The sequence below is a fragment of the Dendrobates tinctorius genome, unplaced genomic scaffold (assembly GCF_039654945.1).
Source record: "Dendrobates tinctorius isolate UK_male_01 unplaced genomic scaffold, ASM3965494v1 ptg000006l, whole genome shotgun sequence".
In the NCBI taxonomy this organism is placed as follows: domain Eukaryota; kingdom Metazoa; phylum Chordata; class Amphibia; order Anura; family Dendrobatidae; genus Dendrobates; species Dendrobates tinctorius.
This window is the reverse complement of record NW_027361674.1, coordinates 12,786,683-12,812,132: the sequence shown is the minus strand read 5'-3', so window position 1 is coordinate 12,812,132 and position 25,450 is coordinate 12,786,683. Positions and strand designations below refer to the sequence as shown.

Genomic DNA, 25,450 nt, shown 5'->3' with positions numbered 1-25,450 from the left:
AGTGACACATCTCTCTGATTTAAGGGCATAAAAATTAAGTTTGAAAATTGCAAAATTTTAAAAATTTTCGCCATATTTCCATTTTTTTCATAAATAAACACAAGTTATATCGAAGAAATTTTACCACTAACATGAAGTAAAATGTCACGAAAAAACAATCTCAGAATCAGCAGGATCCGTTAAAGCGTTCCAGACTTACAATTGTAAAAACTGGCCTGGTCATTAAGCTGCAAATTGGCTCCGTCACTAAGGGGTTAAAGTGACTGGGGATGAGTTGCAGCAATACCAATCACAACCTGATGCCATGGGTGGCGCTATTTTTTGCCGAATGCATTGTTTTTCTAATACTGTACAATTCCCTTTAAAACAACATCAAGATCAGTAACATTTGGGGAGGAATTTGTTAAACTACAATTGTATAAATGAGGTGTGTGTGTCTGACTACACTTGCTGACTGTTTCCAGTAGCATCCAGCACAATTCTAATTACAGGTAACTATACTGATGTCATTCATACCAGATAAGTGATACAATGGGGGCAGATTTATAATGCACACTGCAGCCAGTTGCAGCACAGCGATCATTTTTTATTTTTAGATAAATGAGGATTGATAAATATACATAATATAATAATACAGAACCTCAATTTGAGACCGCTAGTCAGGGGAAATCTAGTGTACGGCTGGACGGCTCAAATCAGGAGCTGGCGCGTCCCTTTTATGGCGTGCAAAAGTTGCTACAGACTGAAAAGCAATATATTTCCAAAAGTGTTCCCATTCACTGACCGTAAGCAAAAGATCGCTCCCTGTGTTCAAGCAGTTCAAGCTGGTTTCTATCAGACTTTCCAGCAGCCTACTGAAGCTTTTAGCTTTACCTTTATTGTGCTTGCAACATTATGATGCAGGCGGCTCACTTGCTCTAGATCGAAGTGATCATGGTGGACGCCAATTCTTTGCTAAGGGTTCTGGAAGAAATTCTAAGGCTGAGTGCAGACGGAGTTTTGAGCCCTGCGGATTTTTCCGTGCAGAATGGAAGAAAACCGCAGGTCAAATGACCTGCATTTTTCCTGCGGATTTCTTCCATTTTTCACGCGGTTTTCATGCGGTTTTTGTGCGGTTTCCCCCTGTGGATTTGGTAACAGGGGAGATAGAAAACCGCACAAAAGAAGTAACATGCTGCGGATTTTGTACCGCAGGAAAACCGCGCGGAAAAATCCGCAGCGTCTGCACAGCGTTTTTTTTTTTTTTCATTCATTTTAAAGGTACTGTACATCACAATGCGGATATGCAACGTTTCTGCGCGGTAAAATCCGCTGCGGAAACGCTGCAAATCTGCATCGTGTGCACATGGCCTAAATGGTTTAAAGCAAAGAAACTAAAGACAAAGTCAGGCAAAAAAAACAGAACTTTTAATGTCTTTACATCGCACACAACATCCACCGTTACCCAAACGATCGTCATTCTAGAAATTCGGTGCCGAACAGCTTGAACATCATCAATATAATGAATCCCAGCTCCACAGTCACATCACTGCAATAGTAAGTGTCTTGTGAGAAATCCCCCTTGTCGGAACCGCTCCCACTACAGATGGTCACACAATTTGCAGAATACAGACTGCTATAAATGGCGCCTGGTGACGACCGCTTGTAATCAGAGCAATTGGGATGATTTTATAGAGGGTCACTCGAAATACAATTTCTTAGTGCAATAGTTAAGATGGCGCCAAACTGGACCTTCACTTTAAAGTATCCACTCTTACAATATAGCTGTTTTTTTAATAGAAAGGTCAAACTGCAAGTTAAAGGGGTTCTCCCCCCAAATAATAAGTATGCCCAAGGTGAGCCATGCTATTAAAACAAGACATACTCACCCCACCCCACAGTCTGCTGCTGCTCAAATTGTCTCAACGACCACCAGTGGTCAGATCAGTGGTGGTCGGTGAGAAGTGACCACTGACCCAATGGAGATGGTCAGAGCAGAATGCAGGGGAGAGTATGCCTTGTTTTATCTACTACATCTAGCATTAGGGCAGAGAACCCTTTTAAGTTTTTGATCTATTTTGGAATAAAAAAATTCAGGTGTGAAGGCTCCGAATACCCTACATAGTCATAGTTAAAGGGGGTTTCCAGAAACACAAAAATTAAAAAGAAAGCTGAAAAATGATTTAAAAATTAATAAAAGCTTACCTTACTAACCCCACTGCTCCTGTCTGTCACGCACTGCTTGATCCAAACAGACATGTGGCTGCTGCAACCAATCACTAGCTGTAGTGGTGATACGCTACCTGCTGCCACCAGTATAGGGATCTCGTCGTACACATTATTATACTCGGGTGATACTAGGCCATAAAATAATTTCTAGCTCCCTCTAGTGGTGACGGTTAAGCAGCGGGTCACCTTTGCCAGTCTATGCAGGGTGTTTGGAGTTCTGACCAGAAGTTTGGTGCTCTTATATAATATATTTAGAAATTAATCAGTCTAATCTAAGATTTAAAAAAAAAAGTGTTTAGGGGAGGACATTCTCTTTAAGGATCAAAAAGGCACAATTCAGATAAGCAGAATAATCGAACATACGATATATATACACATCACTTTTTAGAACTTGAATTTTCCTTTTTTAACATTTAACAAAAATCACAAAAAATATCAATACTAAAAAAGTACATCATTGATAGTTGTGCTCCCCTTAGTCCCACAAAAAGCAGCTGAACAGCACATTTGTTCTGTACAATAGAGGTAGATTTGTCACAGCTGTTTTAGACATTCAAATAAAATCCAGTCTAAAATAAAACGCATTGTTTCCAAATGTCACTCACAATCCCCTGTACAGTCCGCTAGAATCTCCAAAAAGCCAAGCATAATGTGCCCTGATTGTTTAGGCAAAGTATTACCTGCTGGCAAGATGAAATGCTTTCACTACCGCCACCGGTTCTTAACATAATTTTTCAGGTGGTTGTCTTTGGGTAGTTCAAGGCTTTCTGCCAAGACGCCATGTACGGTACATCAGAACACACCGGCGCTCTCTATGTGATGAGTTTCCATTGAGACTTAAGATATTTCTTTTTATGTTAAAAATTTTTTTCCTAGACTGGTATAAAAATCATGATCTAGCTCTAGCCCTGGGAAACCATAGACCCTTGGCCCATAGATGACCCTCAGGAAGGGAATAATTACCTATGAGTACATTAAGGCCAAGTAGTAAAGCTGCGAAAAAAAAAAATCAATGTCTGACCATATAACAAGACCAAGAAACCAGAAACTCCGCCACAGGCAGCTGTCTCGGGCCGCCCAAAACAGCTGTCTGTAGATACATTGGCAGCTTGGACCTTCTCCCTGGTCAGGCTCTAAGGCTTGTTGAAGGGTCAGACATCGATTTACAGGATCACTATCTACTTTGCATGCTTTTCTGCCATTGAGCATTGCCAGAAAGACACTGGTTCTGTAAGGTATATTCCCACAAAATATTTTCTGTGGACTCCCACAGTGATATCTGCAGCTGTATTACCTTCTGCAAAGAAGGAGAAGGTAAGCCCGTACCCCCTCTGAATTGCAAAGAGTGAATTTCACACTCACCTCCAAAAGTATAAATTTGCATGTGCATGAGATTCTAAGGGTGCTTTCACACTGTGTTCAGGCACTCATTCGTGGTTCACGTCAGGGCTTGCGTCCAAATCCCCCCGGAAAACGGGATTTGAGCATATGCGTCGATGGGGCCATAGTCTACAATGGTGCCGACAAAGTGAACGTGCGCTCTTATATTATTTACAGGGGGTGTACGCGTATTGGAGATGAACACCCTGACGAAGTCTACTACATCTGAGTGTCTGCCTCCTGTAGGCATACACGCCCAAAAATGATGCATGACAGAGGGCACGTTCACTTTCTCGGCACCATTATAGTCTATAGCCTTGTCAGCGCATACACCCGAAAATCCTGTTTTGTAGGGGTTTAGAAAGCAAGTCCCGAGTGGAGCAATGAATGGATGCTAAAATCCGCTGCATTTTTGCTACATGTGAATAAACCCTTAGCTCCTGGGAGGTGCTTGGCCATGGCTCCATACCCAGCACCATGCTGTAACAGCAAATGTCCAAAGAGCAGCGGTGCTTGTTCCTTTACAACATGGGCAAATAGGAAAGTAATAATCCATATGGCGAGTGCACGTGGACATGGTCTCAGGCTTTGACCCATAAGTCCTTCTTTCCCTACCCTCTGTTTAGATGCTGCTGCTTCTGACAAAGGCACTTTTGCTCCTAATTTTTGGGCGACCACTGCACACTTTTCCCCCTGTGACGCCTTGCAGGTGCCGATGGGTTACCAGAGTATACAGGGGTCCCACTAAAAGCCCCCCATTGCTGCTATTCTTCCCTTTGGCTAAGCTTCACGTGAGGTCACCATTTTTTACTATACATTGCGTTACATAATTATACGGGACCAAACGATCACAGGTTCAAGTACAATAGGGACTAAAAGAATAAGTGAAAGTTAATTTAAAAAGTTTTCAAGAATGAAAAATATGAAAATGGATATTTCCCAATCCAAAAATAAAGAGTAAAAAAGTCAGATTTCTATATCGCCATATGAGTAAAACTACTGTAGAAGAAAACAACTTTTTTTTAAAGGAACTGCCCAAAATGTCATCTTCACACCTCTTTTTAGAGAAAAAAAACAACAAAAAACAGGGAACAAAAAGCCATGAAAGCATATGTACCCAAATAGAACAAAAAACAATAAAGCTCAGCACATAAAAAGCTAGTCCTCACACAGCTCCAGCAACAGAAAAATATAAATTTGTGTCACCATCTTCTGAGATGACTAACTTTCTTTTATTGTTTTGCAAAGGTCGGATTTTTATTTATTTATTTTAACTATTAAAGTTTGGTATCGCTATAAACCTACTGACCTGAAGATCCATTTTGCAGGGTGATTTCTACTGTCGAAATGGCTGCATAATACTTTCAGAAAGATTGAACTCATTCTCCATCTATCCACCAGATTAACAACTCCTCAGTGTCCCTCCTCCCTCCTGCTAGCTCACACTGCTCAGTACAAGCTGCAGCTGTCAGTCAGGCTGTGTGAGCCGAAACTGTACACTTGGACCCATAAAGCTAGCTCATTCTTTAGCTGGACTTCTAAAATGCTCATTTTATTTGCAGCCTTATAAATTATACAACCATTTTGACATGGATTTTGAAAGTAAGTATGCCAGCACCCTCCGGTCTAAGAGATCTATTTAATAATGTATGCAGTTTGTATGGTAAAATCTGGTGATAGATCCCTTTTAAAAAGCTGGAGAAGATCATTTTTCAGTGACATCAGAAGAAAGTCCTTGGAATACATAGGAAGGTGCAGTAAGTGGCCTTTCTGGCCATGAGTACAAGTGGCTTTCAATCATTACCACTTTATGAGTAGAACTTGGTATTGCGTATGTAAAAATGCAAAACTATGGTGGCAAAAGCAGGAACTCTCAGCTCTGACAGCAGGGCTGACATTCTCATTTCACCTCTCACTTTGCTAGTACGTCTGCACTACAGGGTTGTGGAGCTTTTCCGTCAGCCGCACTGTAAGGCCGGAGTCACACTGGCGAGGAATACGGCCGAGTGAGAGGCGCTAAAAGCACGCATTAGACACGGACAAATGATTCTCTATGGGGTCCCTCGCACCAGCCGTATATTTCTCATCCGTATTCCAGGCTCCGTGCCAGTCGCAGCATGCTGCGATTGTCAGTGTACTACGCCCGTAGTACGCCAATGCAAGTCTATGGGTGCGCAAAAAATACGGATTACACACGGACAACACATGTGACTTGCGAGAAATACACACCCGGTGTCTTTTAGAAAAGCCGGCAATTCAGTGCGCTATACAGTAAACTCACACTGACAGGTTTAATAAAGAAATGAAAGAATAGATATATATACACATAGAATACATACATATAAATATATATATATGCATTCTATGTGTCTATATCTATTCTTTCATTTCTTTATTAAAACTGTCATAGGGCTCCATTACATACGGATGCTGACATGCGCAAAATACGCGACCACACCTTGATTACGGATACGGAGCACTATTTAGGGGTCTGTCATCCGTATTACGCATGTAAAATACTGACCGTATTTTGCGTTGGTTAGTGTGACCCCGGCCTAAGACATGGCTACTGTTGTATCAGCAAGACCAGAACCGACTGTGGGAAATAGCGCCCCACGGAGAAAAACATTAAAAAAAAAATGACCTGGTGAATATAGAATTTAAGATGAAGGGCTGTGCCAACTTTTGCAATTATTTATTGCATCACGCAACTAAAATAATAGGTAAAAGCAACTTTGCATATTGTTATTGAAATTCTCTTACCCTTTTTTTTTTTTTTTTGTCTTCAGCTTCTGTGCCGCAGAGGCTGTAGAATGCAAATGCTGAATTATTATTTTTTTTTTTTGGGGGGGGGGGGGAGTAATTTTTTGCTCCAATTATAACCTAAAAAAACGTTCCCAAGTTGGACAACTCTTTCAGCCTAGGATATGGCCTTTTCAGATGCATTTGTATGTACCAATCAAGAGGTTACACCAAAAAAATGGAATGCAATACTTGCCACGATCACAGGGGAATCACACGGTGAATCCTTCTTTAGCCTAGTATTCTGGATTATTCAGGCATTTTTGGATGTTTTTGAACTAAGGTTTCATGGAGATTCCAGCAAACTACTCAACTACTTCATTGACTTGAAAACAGATTTGGCAGAACAAGAAACAATTAAAAAGGAAAACACCAGAGAAACCAGCAGTTTAGATAAAGGGGGTGCAGAGGTGGCAGCCGTACCTGGGCCCTGGCACCAAAGCGGTCCCAAAATCCCCACTGCCCCATAAGAAGACCACAATATTGTAGGCGAGAAGCCCCTTTATAATATTCCATTAATTCCTAAACTTTTCATTTTAGGCTTCTAGATCAATTGGCACAATTAGGGGCTAAAATACCATGGCAAAGACAAAATGCCATTTTTTTGGCTGGCTAACATCCTCAGGGATACTAAGTCCTGGGACATAAGGGGTACTAGACGGTAGAGTGACGGGTTGTTGAGCACTTTGGTCCCTACATATTGGCCACAAGTAGCCACCACTGGACATACCCCTTGAAAGCACTCTTCCAACTTGTAGCATCATGACACAATAGACGGTGCAGAAATAAGTATAAGGCTTGGTGCTGCCAATCAAATATATACAAAAAAATGCAAATTGAGCAAATCACCTGAGATTCCCTAAAAAAAAAGTTTCATCTTTTTCAAACGACTATACAAAGTGTATAAAGTCTCCATCATTTCCTGTGAGGGGTGGCTTGTAAACAGGTGCGGGCACATCCTCTTACATTATGCCAGTCATTGTTGGATTATTGAGGAGGCTGCGCCACTGCGTCCCTGTCGTCACCTTGGGTTTTGGCACTGTAACTTGCGGGGGACATCTGCTTCCTGTGGTCCCGCAGAGTATGTGCATTCAGCATTTCCAGCAGGAGGTCGTATACGGGCACCACATTCTTACACTTCATGCTAAGAAGATGCTCCATTCCTTTGTTACTGGGAAAAAAAAATAATTTTATATATATATATTAACTCCATGATGGATAAATCCTGGGACAATGGCTACTCTGTCATTCGTAGCATACTACCCTATAAATTGAGAAGCAGGATTTTATTAAAAGGGATTCTCTGTGACCCATCTGTAGGACAGGCAATCAATATCAAGTCAATGAGGGTCTGACTAAGAACTCTCATCAGTCAGCTGATTGAAGGAGTCACAGTGTAGTAGCCATGAGTGGTACTGCAAGCTGTCTATTATTCTTTTGTATGGACGCAGTGGCATACCGCTAATAGTGGCAGACCATACGGACACTATGAGCCCATGATCTGGTGGGGGGGCCTTGTCACAAATTTCACCACCACCCACCATACCAGGTGACTCAATTTCAATGGTAACTGCAGCCTCAGGCTACTGTTACATATACAGTGTGTTACAATAGTGGAAGAGGGAGCCATCTTCTCTCTATGCCACTATTCATCCTGTGTCTCCACACAGTAGACACGATGACATTACTAGATGCACTTATTGCTTGAAGCCACACACTGTACAGCGCTAAGCAGCTCTTTGGCAGAATGGGACTGGTTATGTAGTTTTTTATTTTATTTTGTCAGTCTCTGCTTGTGATGGGACACTGTGGAGGCCAAAAAACAATATTGGGGCTTCATATTTTGTGAAGAAGACTGTGAGGCACCTTCATATCATAAACTGGAAAAAACTTGAAGGCCATCATATTGTGTGTTGAGTAGCTGTGGGGGACCATCATACTGTGCATGCGGGGCTGTGGTGGGACCATCTTGCCCATGTGGGAGGATGATCTTACTGCATGGGGGGTCCATCATACCTTGTGTGGAAGTGCTGTAGAGGCCATCATAGCACGTGTGGCGGGCTGTGCAAGACCATCATACCTTGTGTGGGGAAGCTGTGAGACACCATCATATAGTGTGTGGGAGACCATCATACCGTGTGGGGGGCTGTGCAAAACCATCATACCTTGTGTGGGGGAACATCATACCATATGTGAGTGACCATCTTTCTATGTGTGGGGGTTATTTTACCATATGTGGTGGACCATCACACAATGCATGGAGGGACCATGATAACGAGTGTGGGGGACCATCATACGATGTGTTGAGTAGCTGTGGGGGACCACCATAGAGGACTGTCAGAGACTATCAAACCATGTGTGGAGGACCATCTTACCATATGTGGAAACCATCTTACTATGTGTGAAGGGTCATTTACCATACACACATGGTCAGAATTGTTGGTACCCCTTGTTTAATGACAGAAAAACCCACAATGGTCACAGAAATAACTTGATAAAAGTAATAATAAATAAAAAATCTATGAAAATTAACAAATGAAAGTCAGACATTGCTTTTCATCCACGCATCCACAGAATTTTTAAAAAATTAAAACTCATGAAATAGGCCTGGGCAGAAATGATGGTACCCCCGAAAATAATGTGACAAAAGGAACATCTTAAATCAAGGTGTGTCCACTAATTAGCATCACAGGTGTCTACAATGTTGGAATCAGTGAGTGGGCCTGTATGGAGGGCTACAGATACTCAGTGTGCTGTTTGGTGATATGGTGTGTATCACACTCAACATGGTCCAGAGGAAGCAAAGGAAAGAGTTGTCTCAGGATATTAGAAAAAAAATTATAGACAAACATTTTAAAGGTAAAAGTTATAAGACCATCTCCAAGCAGCTTGATGTTCCTGTGACTACAGTTACACATATTATTCAGAAATTTAAGCTCCATTGGACTGTAGCCAACCTCCCTGGACGTGGCCGTAGGAGGAAAATTGATGACAAATCAAAGAGATGGATAATATAAATGGTAACAAAAGAGCCCAGAAAAACTTCTAAACAGATTAAAGGTGAACTTCAAGCTCAAAGAACATCAGTATCAGATCACACAATCCGTTGTTGTATGAGCTAAAGTGGACTTCATGGGAGATGACCAAGGAGGACTCCATTGTTGAAAAAAATGATAAAAAAGCAAGACTGGAATTTGCAAAACTACATGTTGACAAGCCACAAAGCTTCTGGGAGAATGTCCTATGGACAGATGAGACAAAAATGGCAAGGCACATCAGCTCTATGCTCACAGACGGAAAAATAAAGCATATCAAAAAGAGAACACTGTCCCTACTGTGAAACATGGAGGAGGTTCTGTTTTATTCTGGGGCTGCTTTGCTGCATCTGGCACAGGGTGTCTAGAATCTGTGCAGGGTACAAAGAAATCTCAAGACTTTCAAGGGGTTCTAGAGAGAATTGTGCTGCCCAGTGTCAGAAAGCTTGGTCTCAGTCACAGGTAATGGGTCTTGCAACAGGATAATGACCCAAAACACCCAGCTAAAAACACCCAAGAATGACTAAGAGGAAATCACTGGACTATTCTGAAGTGGCCTTCTATGAGCCCTGACCTAAATCCTATTGATCATCTTTGGAAAGAGCTGAAACATGCAGTCTGGAAAAGGCAATCTTCAAACACAGGATAACTGGAGCAGTTTGCTCTTGAGGAGTGGGCCAAAATACCTGTCGAGAGGTGCAGAAGTCTCATTGACAGTTTCAGGAATCGTTTGATTGCAGTGATTGCCTCAAAAGGTTGGGCAACAAAATATTAAGTTAAGGGTACCATCACTTCTCTCCAGGCCTATTTCATGACTTTTATTTTTTTTTTCAAATTCTGTGGAAGCATGGTTGAAAAGCAATTTCTGATTTTCATTTGTTCATTTTCATAGATTTTTGATTTATTATTACTTTTGTCAGATTCAAATTTTGTCACCATTATGGGTTTTTCTGTCATTAAACGAGGAGTACCAACAATTTTGACCACGTGTGTATGTGAAGAACTATCATACCGTGCGTGGGGTACCATCAGACCATGTTTGGAGGACTGGGCAAGACCATGGGGGACTGTGAGACCATCATGCCGCGCGTGAGGAACCATCACACCGTGTGTGTGTGGTCCACTAACATACAGTGTGTGGGGGGCTGAGGGTGACCATTTTACCATGCAATGTGGACCATCTTACTGTGCATGTGGGACAGTGGATGTGGGAACCCATCAAAGCGTGTGTGCGGGGCCATCATACCATATGTGAGGGATTATCTTACCATATGTGGGGGGGTCATTTTACCATATTTGGGGGACCATCCTACCGTGTGTGAGGGACTATCCTACCATGCATGGGGATCATCTTTGTATGTGTGGGGAACATCTTACCATGAGTGGAGACCATCATATAGTGTGTGGGGGACCATCATACCCTGTGTTGGGGGGTTGTGCAAGACCATCATACCATGTGAGAGGCCATCTCTATATATGTGGGAACCACCTTACCATGAGTGGAGACCATCATGCTGTGTGTGGGGGTCTGTGCAAGACCATCATACCATATGTGAGGACCATCATACCATGTGTGGGGGGCTGTGCAAGACCACCATACCTTGTGTGGAGGGGTTGCAAGCGATCATAATACTGTGTGTGGGAGGACCATCATACCATGTTTGGGGGGCTATGCAAGACTATCATACTTTGTATGAGGGGGCTGTGGTGGACCATCATGCCGGGTGCAAAATGGCTGTGGAAGATCATCATACCATGTGTGAAGGGGCTGAGAGCTGGGGAGGACCATCATACCGTGTATAGGGAAGTTGTGGTGGGCTAACAGTATGTTGAAGGCTTGTGCGAGACCATCACACCATGTGGGGAGACCACCACACCATGTGGGGGACAGGGACTACATTACATGTACTACCACACGTGGTACAGTATATTATGCAAAATGTAGTTGCAATTTAATCTATATTGGACTGACATCCCGAGAACTACGTGTGAGAACAAGTGAACATATTAGAGATATTGAGGCCGCCTGTGACGGCTGATGTGGATGACGTGGATTCTCTGAAAACAATTCCCAGACATTTTAAATTGAAACATAAATGTAACTCTGGGGATTTAAAGATATGGGGCATTGACTGTGTACATATGGGAATCAGAGGAGGTGATGGAATATGTATATTGACACAGAAAGAATGCCACGGAATTGCAATGTTGGGCACAATGGTACCTGTGGGACTAAATGAGCAGCTTAGTTTTGCATCTTTTTTTTATAGGGATTGGCACCATCTCTGCACTGATAATCACTTATTATATTTGTTTTTAATTATTTTTGTCTCTTTTATGTCTTGTAATATTATTTTGACGTATCAAAGAACTCTAAAATATCACTCTCAGAATATCATATCTTGGAAGACCCATTGATTACAACTTAATAAGGATTGCATTCCCACACCTGCCTACCCTTAATGGAACAGCGCTTCTCCTTTGGATCAATATATCGCTTTTTGCAGTATTTGTCATACATGTTACTCACAATATTTATCATGTTATCTAATTTTATATCGTTTGTATATGTGTTAATCACTTACTATATAGTTGTTATAAAGATTACAATAGCACTTTGTTTATAACACCTAATTAATTAGGGTTAATGGAATTATAACTGCTCCTGTAGGGCACATTGTAGTGTAATTGCTATATTCACCTAACATTTGGTGTATCTGTGCATAGCATTTCTTTGTATTATTATCATCATCATGGTATTCTTCTTCTTATTATTATTATTATTATTACGCTTATCTATATATTTGTCTCATTATTTCAATATCTTATTTATTTGTATAATTATGCACTTGCACTTTAAATAATTTGCTATGCGCTGCATATATAATTTTATATATCTTATGTGACTCTCAAGTGATCTTGCATTATTGGAATTTTGGGGCTGATGACTGACTCATTGGTAGTGTCTGGCCGCCTGTGGGCCACGTGCTGCCAGTTCCTCTACCCACATGTGACTCCGTACAGGAAGCGCTTCCTCTGCAAATGACGGGGGGCAGTATTCCAATGTAATCACTTGTGCGTTTGTCTCCAACACGAGCTCTATTGTGCGTTTGTCTCCAACACGAGCTCTAGCTGCGTCATCGCTTTTGGCGCCTGGTAGTGACGTCTGTGGGTCACTGACGTCATTGGAGAGTTCCCCGTGACCCACACAGCCATGATGATGCCGGGGTGCAATGAGCTCCCGATGCTCGTTTGTTCCACCGCAAGCCTCGCCTTCAGTGATAAGTGGGATCCAATTCAGTGTGGTATTTAAGAAGGACATTGGGGACACCTAAACCATCTTGGCACTCTGACGAAGCCGGTGCGAAACGCGCGTAGGGAAGTGTGTTAGACTTACGTCCATGAATATGGGTAAGAGCCAATATTGACATGATTTGCTCCACCACTGTTAGGATTAAGCAAGCTTAGATGGTCACTGACCTTATAGAATGAATGGTACTTTATATAACCTCTCAGTGGTGTCTGTGAATCTGTCATTATTTAATGACTTTTTGTATAACTAACTAGCACTGTCACATTATATATACTTTATTGAATATTATAGTTCTGTGTTCATCTTCCATGTATTAGTGCATGTGGGGTGACCCCAAATTTTTGGTGCACCTTTTTGACTGGATTTGAACAGCTCTGTTATTGGATGCAACTATTGTGATATACATTTGTATTGTCTTTTATGAACTGATTTGTCATTAAAATATACCTTTTAAATTATTACTTTTTTTGTGGTTCATGTGCTCCATGTCTCTATGTTAACAGGGAGCTCCACAGGGCTACAGCCCACATTAGTCTGGGTGTACAACCTTAGGACTATTTCTGTTCAATATGGTTTCTGTACCTGAGGTTTTGTATCAAATTAGCACTAAGAGCATCAATAGTCACTTGATTCACTACTAAATGAGATGCCATCTGCAAATAGGTGATATATCATCAAGAAATGGAATCAGTTGCTCTATTGTGCAACGTATTAACTGCTGTATTGGTCTCTGGATTAGTTTTCAGTGTGTACATACCTGGCATGTCTAACATGTGATAGAAGCATCAGTAAATTGGCCAAACGGGTGGACTGTTGACGGAAAGGTATTCCACTCTTGGCAATGACCCAGACAAGTCCATCAGTGACTGTATTCAATAACTGGTGTAATTTCCGACTGCTCTCCGACTCTTCCTCTGACGTTGATAGTGGAAACATGTCTGTAGGTAATAAAGTGGAAATTGTGCAATGAATTTAAATATCCCAATATGGATAATATGGCTTCAGTTCAATTATACTATGAGCAGCTAGAACACATGGAGATTATGCATTTTACAACTAGCCAACCATGAAAGGAATTACATGAAGCTCCTGGAGGCCAAATGCAAAATCTGTAACTGCCCCACTTAACGTGCCATTTATAAGACAGTCTTCTTATGACAAGAGGACCTGGGTGTCACTGCTACATTGGCACACGCCTATAGCTACACGTTTGCTGACGACAATGTCCACTGCTTCAATATACCAAAACATCTCTGTGCAATACTGAGAACTTCTCACAACTAGACTTACTTGTGATTGCTCATCTACAACACATAGTCATGGTTGGTATATTGTGATAATTTCTATTTTGCTACCGCATTTCATTTATAAGAGCAGAATTATTTCCTAATGGTAGTGTGGCCAGGGCCGGTTTTGGGCAAAGTGGGGCCCTAGGCAAAGTTTAAAATGGGGCCCCAAATGCTAACATATTGCACATCACACAAAAGCACTTCGGTTGTATTTACATGCGCTGAGATCAGGCCGCTAAATGAGTGTGATCGACAATATTGAAATCGTTCAACACTTGTTTCCCGGCCTCGATCCACCATCTGAGGAGGAATGATGGGGACAGAACAATCACTAATGGATCACCATACAGTAGCATGCTATCAACAGCACATCTACAGTTTAAACCAAATAGTCCTCCATATAATGTGGCCCATAGTCCTCCATATTGTATAATACAATCCTCATAGTCCTCCATATATTAAAATACACTGCTCAGTCCTCCATATAGTATAATACAATCCTCATAGTGTTCCATATAGTATAATGCACCGCCATAGTCATTCATGTAGTACAATTCACTTCCCAGTATAATGCACCCCATAGTTCTTCATATAGTCTAATGGAGCCGCCCCACAGAGTATAATGTAACCACCCATAGACTATAATGCAGCCCCCCTCTTATAGTATAATGCAGCCACCCCTTAGAGAATAATGCAGCTACCCCATAGAGTATAATGCAGCCACTTCACAGAATATAATGTAACCCCCCATAGAATATAATGCAGCCTCCCTCATATAGTATAATGTAGCCCCTCCATAGAATACAATGTAGCCCTCCTTATATAGTAAAATGCAGCCCCCATAGAATATAATGCAGCCCCCCATACAATATAATGCAGCCCCACATAGAATACAATGTAACCTCCTCATAGAGTATGATGCAATCACCCCCATAGAATATAATAAATATAATATAGACCCCCCCATAGAATATAGTGTAGCCCCCATAGAATATAATGTAGCCCCCCATACTATATAACACAGCCTCCTCCATAGAATATAATGTAAAATGTACCACCCATGGTATATAGCAGCACAGCCCACCATGGTATATAGCAACACAGTCCACCATGGTATATAGCAGCACAGCCCACCATGGTATATAGCAGCACAGACCACCATGGTATATAGCAGTACAGGCCCACCATGGTATATAGCAGCACAGCCCACCATGGTATAAAGCAACACAGTCCACCATGGTATGTAGCAGCACAGCCCACCATGGTATATAGCAGCACAGCCCACCATGGTATATAGCAGTACAGGCCCACCATGGTATATAGCAGCACAGCCCCACCATGGTATGTAGCAGCACAGCCCACCATGGTATATAGCAGCACAGCCCACCATGGTATATAGCAGTGTGGGGAAGGTGACTTGATGGACGGACTTGACTGGAGGGAGAAAGGATGGTTTGTGCACTGGAGACGGATGGTAGTAATGACAGAAGGGAGACAGCTGGAGGTAGATGGAAAAGGAAGTGCAATACCTAGAATTGACCACAAGATGGCATGGGGGAGCGTAGTTCAGGACTTGATATCAGCTTAGGGCTTAGGAAACTGCTTAGTCATGGGGGGCGGGAGACAGGAACCCAGGAGGGAAATTCCCGAGGAGGGGGATAAATAGGACAGGACAGGGTTCCAGGCTAGGCTAGTCCCGGGAGGAGCTCGGGAGGAGAAGACTCAGTACAGAAGAATGACAACGGTGAAATACCCAACCAGGGGACTGACAGGAAGAGACAGTCAGGGGGGTGGCCCCTGACACAAAGGACCGCAGGACAGACGAGGCCCCGGGGGTACCGATTGGACGACGACCTCGGACGGGTGAAGCGCTGGTGGTAGATAGATCTAGGACAGCCCCAGCGAAAGATCCGCGAGGAGTGTCACTACGATAGAAAGAATGTGAAGGTACCCGGGCCTGAATACGGAGAGCTGTAAAGGAACTGCGGTGTATGGCTACGGTCATCATGAGGACGGCCAAGAAACTCGGACCTGTTGCAACTGAAATCTGCCTCCGTTTCGTCTCTGTGTCGTCTGGTAGCGGTAAGCAGTGGACCACCCCCCAATCCGGGCCACTACCACATTAGCACAGCCCACCATGGTATATAGCAGCACAGCCCACCATGGTATATAGCAGCACAGCCCAACATGGTATATAGCAGCACAGCCCACCATGGTATATAGCAACACAGCCCTCCATGGTATACAGCAGCACAGCCCACCATGGTGTATAGCAGCACACCCCCACCATGGTATATAGCAGCACAGCCCCATCATGGTATATAGAAACACAGCCCCATCATGGTATATAGCAGCACAGCCCCACCATGGTATATAGCAGCACAGCCCACCATGGTATATAGCACCCCCCCCCCCCGAGAATGGCCCCACAGTCCAGTACTCACACTGATATATTAAAAGAAAAAAAAAACTCCTCACCTTCTCCTCGTGCCCGCGCTGCTGGCTGCTGGCTGCTCCCGGCTTCTGTCTCCTGCTCTGCCTGGCACACAGCGAGAGTGCGATGACGTCATTGCGCTGTGTCAGAGGCAGAGCGGGGAATGATGGGAGAGGGAGCATCAGCCGATGCTCTCTCCTCCATCATTGCGATGGCTGGGGGAGTTGGCGCTGGGGGCTGGCGGCGGTGCGGGCAGTCGGCGCTGGGGCCAGGCGGGCCCTCCTGCCTCACAGGAGCCCCATAGCGGCAGCATGATGTGCCGCTAGCTGGGGCCCTTGGGGGAGCGGGGGCCCTAGGCAGCTGCCTGGTCTGCCTGCCCCTAACGCCGGCCCTGAGTGTGGTGACATCGCATTTAATCTGAATTATCCAGACATATTATTTCAGTAGGCCCAGGGACATGAGCTAGAGTTCATGTGAGAATGACTGTTGGCCCTTATTTTAACTAAATTATTGTTCAATGGCTGCCATTTGCCGCACCGTCGCAGCTACAGCCACAAAATTTGGCACAGTCACACGTCTGGACCCCGAGAGTGTCCTAGGCTATGTTGTGAGGTGAAATTTCAACCCCGCGCGTTCCAATTCACCAAACAATTTTGCCCCTATCTACATAATGGGGAAAAAGTGTGTGTGTATCAAGCCCCGCCCCTCATTATGATGTCATAATGGTTGACATGGCGACGCTGATGTCATCATAGGTTTCAAGCCCCACCGCTCATTATGATGTCATAATGGTTGACTATGGGATGGAGGATGTGTGATGGGTATATGGGCACTGGACTATGGGATGGAGGATATGTATGACGGGTATATGGGCACGGGACTATGGGATGAAGGATGTGTGATGGGTATATGGGCACTGGACTATGGGATGAAGGATATGCATGACGGGTATATGGGCACGGGACGGCGGATATGTATGATGGGTATATGGGCACTGGACTATGGGATGAAGGATATGCATGACGGGTATATGGGCACTCGACTATGGGATGGCGAATATGTATGATGGGTATATGGGCATGGGACTATGGGATGGAGGATGTGTGATGGGTATATGGGCATGGGACTATGAGATGAAGGATGTGTGATGGGTATATGGGCACTCGACTATGGGATGGCGAATATGTATGATGGGTATATGGGCATGGGACTATGGGATGGAGGATGTTTGATGGGTATATGGGCACTCGACTATGGGATGGAAGATATGTATGATGGGTATATGGGCATGGGACTATGGGATGAGGATGTGTGATGGGTATATGGGCACTCGACTATGGGACGGAGGCTATGTATGATGGGTATATGGGCACGGGCCTATGGGATCGTGGATATCTATGATGGGTATATGGGCACGGGACTATGGGATGGAGGATAATTATAATTTGTTATAACTAACCACAGTTAGTTACTATGCCCGGGCAGCGCCGGGCTCTTCAGCTAGTATACCTATAGAGAGAAAGATCAGACAAACTGAACATTTGGAAGTGGTCTCTTAATTTTTGCCATAGCTGTATAAGCACACAGACTACAGAGGAATATAAACCAAAGTAGGAGAATAAAGGGAATTATCACACACTCAAAACCTAGCAACAGTCACAGATAAATCCACGAAACACCTACTCCAACAACAAATACCTACAGCAACCACCAGCCATGCAGCATAAGCTCGCTCTGACAATGAGTGCTAGCCAGTAGCCAGTTTACATAGGAGATTGGAGTGGCTAACTGTGTCACAGCTGAGAGCCTTAGCTTCAGGAGTTCTCAACAGAGCAGATTGTCCCCTGCACTGCCAAAAAAAGCTTGCACTGTTTAATAAGAAGGTGAAGTGCTTTGAATCAGTGCAGGAGTAGGAGAAATCAGACGCTACAGTCTTTTGGCTCCTCTCTGTTGCAGTAAACCCATGACAGTAGTATACGTTTTAAAATACCTTATTTGGGAATAATTAGGCCCTTGGAAATTAAATTGAGCAAGAAAATGGTCATTTTGCACCATATGATTTGGATATTAAGGCATTTAGCTATGTGGTATTAGGGTCACCTAATTGTGTACCTATGACCATAGCTGCAGAGAATCTATGCGCTTCTGTGCAGAAAGCGCTGGACATGATTTTTTAGAGTTAATGTAGGCCCCAATAGGGACAGGAAACATAAAGGTTTAAAGCCCCTCATTTCATTTTTACTCTGTCAGTGTTTTACATATATCTATTTAAGCAGTGTAACAACATTACTGTTCGGTCAAAGAAAATTTCTGTAAACCAAATTAAGAACTAATTAGATTTTCTCCAGTCAAGTAACAAGCTTTACCCTAAATTCAGCTGAGCACTGAACCCAAAGGACCAGTCATGTCCACAAATTAAAACGTTGACTGGCTCCATGTGCTCATCTAAAAAGTGAACGGAGCTGCCTGCTATTTATACACATTAGTCTAATCCGAAACTGAACCCTTCTTGAATATGCTGCAATTTTTCTACATGGACCTCAGGTCTCTTACCCATGAGGACAAGCACATAGGCTACAATTATTCCATGTGCTATCGATGTGCAATCCGTTGTGTACATGGACCAAATAAAAAGTTAGTGTGAACAATTCCTTACGGAGGGACAACAACGTGGACTTTTTACTTTTACAGATAGTAAGTCCAAACAGAAATGAGTAGAAACAGTATGGCGAGTAGACAAGGTAGCAGCCAATCTGTTCTATGAGCTAACCACCAAAAAGTATTGGTGAACTGGACAAAAATTTGTGCAAAAGGTCAAGGTTACTTATCATGCACAAATTGTCTTCTTGATCCAGACATAATAAAAGGTAATTTTGAATAACTTATTTTGTTTATTTATATCTTGCAATTGAAAGAAAAGGAAATTAACCTTTTAAATCTCCAGGTTATTTGGCGCCATCCTGCAAACATCCAGGATGGAACATTTTCAATCTGAGGATTGCAAAGATTTTGAGAAATGGAAGGTAACACAATAACTTGGGAAGTGAACTTCTGTGAACACTGCGTAAAAGGATGAAGTTAGTTTTAAGATGATTCTGTCATCTAGAATTCTCATAGTTCCTTACATGAGGTGTACAAGCTTGTGATGGATCTCACCGACCCGATTGATGGAAGTTTGCATCACACTTTTAAATGGCTCACAGACATCCTGTCTTGTACCTCTCTAGTGACAGAGATGGGCTACTACTGTCTCCACTGTTATATGCCTGTAGGGCCTCTCATACCATACTCTTGATAGTTTGAGGAGAGGCATAACAGTCTTTGTAGGCAGTGAAACTATTGGTTTAGAGACTATGGAGGTCTCGTGTGGCCTTCACACCAAGCGACTGTCTCTAAGGATGCAGCCATGGACCCCTAAGACTGACATATCATTTCCTATGGACATTTAGCTTTTGCAGCAATCACAAATATGCCCAAATATGGTACAATTTCCACCATAAACGTGAAGCTAGTCAAATTTCTAATAAAAGAAAAGACTTTGAAAGTATGCATCCTCCATATGATCTAATTCAATTTTTCCATTCCTTTTACGAGGTGAAGAACCTTTTGTCCAACATGGTGTAATTGTTTTTTTATGATTTGCATAACTGAGAAAGATAGTGCATGTCTTCCCTTGCCCCCTTTTAATATGACCTCATGCTTCTTCCAGGACTTTTCCAGTTTGGAACCAGAAGGATGAAAACAACCATATTGAATTGTTTAGGTGTAAGAAAACCCTTCCATTTGTCTTGATTTTTTCAAGAATCTTATCTAGAACTGGTCTGAAAACAAATTCACCTTCAAAAGGTAGCGTAGAAAGATTACATTTCAAAACCATTTCATCCGACCACATCGTTAGCCATCGGGCTTGTCCCTCTATAATAGAAAAGTCTGGGGCACAGGCAATGTCAAGCCATTGACCTGTTGTATAGAGGGTAGAATTTCTTCTGTTGAGTTTATTTCTCTCAAATGCTTTTTTCAAAATTGCTCCTGTCATATAAACATTCAAAACATAAAATATGACCTGAATCGGGAAGAGGCTACACAAACATTTCTTCCTGTACAGTTCTTTTTTTTCATAACCATTTCTATATTCATGGCGCTTCTTATAATCTGTAATAACTCATCACTACAAGAAGATGATAAGAAAGAATAGATCTTTCATTGGAAAAGAAAACCAGTAACTACCTGAATCGAAAATTAGAGTTTTCCTCAAGTATGAGTCTCCTCATCTCTTCTGTAACAGGAGCAGATACTGACAGTATATTGTCTTGGAAAAGGAGGTCAAAGAAGATTGACAAATCATATTGGTGGTGAGACAAGAAATTCAATTAGAGAGGGTTGTTCATCTGTAAAGAGGGTGCCCAGGATGTTTTTTTTTTTTATATAAATGCCTTAAAGCTACAAAAATAAGATAACCAATAGGCAACTGATGTCAGTCTTCTTGAGGTGTCCTACATGTGCACACAACCACTGCAGTCATTGGCCAACATATGCCAGTATGTAGTGCATTTTATCACTGAAGGACAAGTTTAAAAATAGCAACTGGGACCCCAAGTTGAGGGTCAAACATTTAATTGTGCGCAAAAAAATTGTAACTTGGCAGAGATTTTGGGCACATCCTAAGACAATCTCAGTGTTATAGTAATCACTATGCTTGTCAGCAAAGCAACTAACTTGTGTTGTTTGCACTAGCTCAATTTGGATGGTTGGCGGCTATTCCACAGCTTTGGATCACACAGAGTACTCTCAATGGATATGCAATGACCACTTAAAGAAGCTCCAAACACATGGTATTGTCAGAAGTTGTAAATGGTACTTCTTGGCGCCACCATACTGGCTACAGAAAACCAAAGCTGCTGAAGAAGTCCACAGAACAACTTGGCGCCAATGGAAGTAGCCTGCAATCCAACTGGAGGGCAACAGAAAAGAAGGTCCAGAAGTAGAAAGACCAGAAACCCACAATGCAAATGAGGGACGTGACGCTAGGCTTCGAAGAGGACCAAAGCTCACCTAGAAGCCCACTTATACTAACTGAAGGAGGCAGAGTGGTCAGGTCTAGCCCATAGAAGATAGGCATAGCCCTGAAAGGATGACGGGATACCCCCATTGCAGTCTGCTGCTGAGTGAGTAAAAGTTTTGAGCAACACCCTGCTACTGGCCACAGTGCCCTGCCCCCCAAAAACCTCTCTGAACTGGTGGAGTCCATGTCCTCTGGCGCCATCATGGAGAATGAGTAGAAACAGCATAGATTAAGTTGAGCCAGGTCACAAATTTAGCTCATCTCTGATTGTATGGTCATCTCGTTTTCAGCTTGGTCATACAAGCAATCATATATGGTGCACGTATGCAACATATACTAATGCCACAACACTATAATTAGAGCAGGAACGCCTTTTAGATAACAAAAAAAAAGAAATTATGGTTGATTGTTGATTATGAGATAAGAGTGAATGGATTCACAGAATTCAGGTCCACCTCACAGGTCAGTATTCCATGGCCGCTTTATGGGAGGCCCGCAAACAGCCTCTTGCCTGACAGCATCTGTAGCTCCTCCTTTGACTAGTAGGCATGGCACAACACCATGTGTATTTGACGTCACAGCAATGACCCACCAAACTGGCTAGCCAAAAGAGGAGACAGAGATGCTGTCAGGTAGTGATTATAAGGGCTTAGATTCAGCAACCATGGACTACTGACATGGCTGTTGAACCAGAGTCTGGCAAATTAATTTGATAATCTCTATTCATTATCTGCTCCATGACGAGGAAATAGCTAAATCTGATTTTGTAAAATATTTGCTGAATTGATATCTAAATCAAGAGTGGAACAAAAAAGGCATAGACGAAATTCAAAGTAGAAGCATTTCAAAGTCATGACCCATCTTTGTGACAGTTACTCGGTAAATCTGCTCTAAACCTGTAAAGCGTAATTTGGGCTAGATATTGGGCACATAGTGGCTGTAGCCTAAAGACCCAGATGACCCTACAAACCTAGTAGAATGTATTAAAAAACATGGCTGCTTTCTTATCAAAATAGTACCTGTCCACAGTTTGTGTGTAATATTGAACCTTTGCCTCATACACTGCAATGGACCTAATTTCCAATACCAGAGTTCCAGAGAACCCATGGACAGTTGCAGCACTATATTTGGAGGAAAGTCATAATGTTTTTATCTTTAATTGGTAGACAATTCTTGTAGCCAACTTAAGACATAATGAATAACAGGAAACCCCGATGATCTTAAAATTAGTATAACAACCCAACGACGGACATTAAACCATAAACATTTGACCCATGGATGGTGGATGGATTGGACCCTTACACATTTGCCTGATTTTTTAATACAGTAATACTGAATGATCCTCTATACCATAGCAATAACTTTTAAACTATACTATGACAGTCTAGAAATACTCACTGGAGTTGAGCAGGATAAGGACCTTCAGACAGAGATATTCTCGGTGTTGAAGTTTTAACTCCCGCAATCTTGACGTTGTAGCTAGCAGCATATCAAATATTTCCAATATTCCCTCCACACATTTTCCCTCATCCCTGTAAATACAGAGCATATACATATCAGCCACACGTGCAGTGCATTGTGAAAGTGCCACATACAGATAATGAACAGATCATTAGAATAAATATACAAAGTGCTCCATGGCCCTAGAACAAGGTCCTACTGACTTTCATGGGTTAGTAAGGGTAAGTGCACACACTGTTTTAGGATGAATTTTGGAAGCAAAAACTCTGATTCTTCCTAAAAACTTTGGGGTTTTCACTCAGTTTCCACTTAAAAAAAGGTGGCATCTGCAAACAAAAAAACAAATGTCTATATGGAGCTTTGGACGCTTTAGGCTAAATTCACATTGTATGTATTCTTGGGCTCGAAGCCAAAAGGGTGTCTCCATCATAATGTTATGAGGCATACAGAAAAAAATGTATACCTGGCTATGCAGTAATGACATTTTTTTTTTCAATTCTTGGGTGCAATCTTTAAAGTTCCTGTTTCCCAAGGTTTAGGATTTAGGACATCACTTAATGGAGAGCCAGAATGAAACTGTCTAAGTGTTGTGTGCTTTTTTAACAGTTGCCTCTCACTTTTATAGACTTTGTAATTTGGAATAGAAGTGGTGTGGTACTCATAGGTACGCAGGATGCAGTGACGAGCCGGAGGCAGAGCAAGGGTTAAACTTAACTTTTATATAGAGATGAAGGATAAAGCTGACAATGATTTTCCACGCAGGGAAGCCAAACACAAATACACAAATAACATTGAACTAAACGGTACGGCGAGCAGTGGCGGCTATATGGCCAAGGTTTGGCTGGCTAAGGTCCCTTGGACTAAACAGGAATATGAGCAACGGAGTGTCACTTATCGGTCTCTGATGTCCTGCAGAGTTGGTGTCCGGGGAGTGTCCTGGCAGCGCGTTAGCCACCGGGTCCAGCCAAAGAAGAGCTGCCGAAGGCTTCGGAAGTTCCTGCGCTCTGGTGAGGGGTGGGCGATACAGGCCCCGCGTCAGGCCGCAGCCGCGGTATGCAGCAGGGCAGAAGCGGCCGCGGGTCTCATGGTACAGGCCGCAGCCGCGGTATGGAGCGGGACAGAGGCGGCCGCGGGTCTCACAGTACAGGTCGCAGCCGCGGTATGGAGCGTGGCAGAGGTGGCCGTGAGTCTCACAGTAAAGACCGCAGCCGCGGTATGGAGCGGGGCAGAGGCGGCCGCGGGTCTCACGGTACGGGCCGCAGCTGTGGTATGGAGCGGGGCAAAGGCGGCCGCAGGTCTCACGGTACAGGCCACAGCCGCGGCACAGAGCGAGGCAGAGGCAGCCGCGGGTCTTGCTGTGTATCCTCCTCGCGCTGTTCGGCACCATCCTCTTCCCTTGTCAGGTGAGCCCCCCGTCACTCCTGTCCCGAAAGTGCTGACTCACTCTCGCTCCTGGATGCCACTCAGACTCCTCCCTCCTGTCTCTCGTCTCTCTCCCTGCCAAGTGCCCCCTGCTGGTCTGCACTGCTCATTTTATAGTTGCTCCGCCCCCTTTCTTTGACCCGCCCCCACGCTTCCTAGTCAACGGTCCGTCCTGGCCTGTAATTGTTCCTCCAGGGAACTCACCCCTCAGAAACCAGATGACAGCCCTCCTAGTTCCGGCCCGGACACACGGCGGGCCCCTTTTCTGGGGCCCTCTCCCCTTCACTCCCCCACCCTTTTTGCTCGCCAGTCCACGGGCGAGGGCTTTGGGGGGTCTGTGCGTTTGTCCTGCCGTTGGAGACATTTATACCATACAAACTGGTCTGTTCATAACATTTGGGGGGTTAACCAAAGTTGACCGCATGAAGCGTCGCAGTTCGGGTGGTGTAATGGAGTCATCTGGGGTGGTGGAAGGCGGCTGGGTAGCTGGGGTCATGGGGGCAGTGGCCCTTGGTGAGCCGGCTCTTGCTGTTGGGAAGTGTTCATCTTCTTCATCTTCCCAGACTATTGATGCTGAATCTGGGGCCTCAAGAAGGACCTCAGGATGTTGGGGGTCAGTGGATATACAGGGCCGTAGCATGTTGCGATGGACTGTTCGGATAAGTCGGTTTCCTTCCTTTTCAGATTGTATTTCGTACACAGGCCCATCTGGGCTATTTCGACGTAGTACCTGGTAAGGATCCTCCTCTCACCGGTGCTCCAACTTGTTCTAGGGGCGTTGCTCCCGTACGAGGACGCAATCTCCCACTTGGAATTCTGCTGGCTGTGACTGGGCTTTTCCTGGGTGCTTCAGTTCTCAGAGCCTTGTTTGTACTAGCCTGTGTAGAGTCTGCAGGCAATACCGGTGATCTCGGACCCACGAGGAGACCCCTGCCCACGGTCATTCTTCATCTGGGTCCAACTCTACTTCGGTGATCCCTTTTCCTTCTCGGCCAAAGAGTAACGAGTATGGCGTGTAGCCGGTGACCCGATGAACCCCATTGT

At 43.5% G+C, this 25,450-nt stretch overlaps 1 protein-coding gene across 2 annotated transcripts in view; it reads right to left on the bottom strand.

Annotated features, from left to right (window-relative positions):
* Positions 1-1,385: 1,385 nt before the first annotated feature.
* ESR2 (estrogen receptor 2) overlaps positions 1,386-25,450 on the bottom strand; it is a 58,104-nt gene continuing 34,039 nt past the window's right edge. For both annotated transcript variants that reach the window (XM_073570801.1, XM_073570798.1), the window contains exons 6-8: positions 22,922-23,055; positions 13,496-13,676; positions 1,386-7,561 (exon numbers count right to left, since the gene is read on the bottom strand). In XM_073570801.1, the coding sequence (XP_073426902.1) occupies positions 7,378-7,561; positions 13,496-13,676; positions 22,922-23,055 (499 nt within the window). In that variant the 3' untranslated portion in view covers positions 1,386-7,377. The remainder of the gene's footprint in view (positions 7,562-13,495; positions 13,677-22,921; positions 23,056-25,450) is intronic.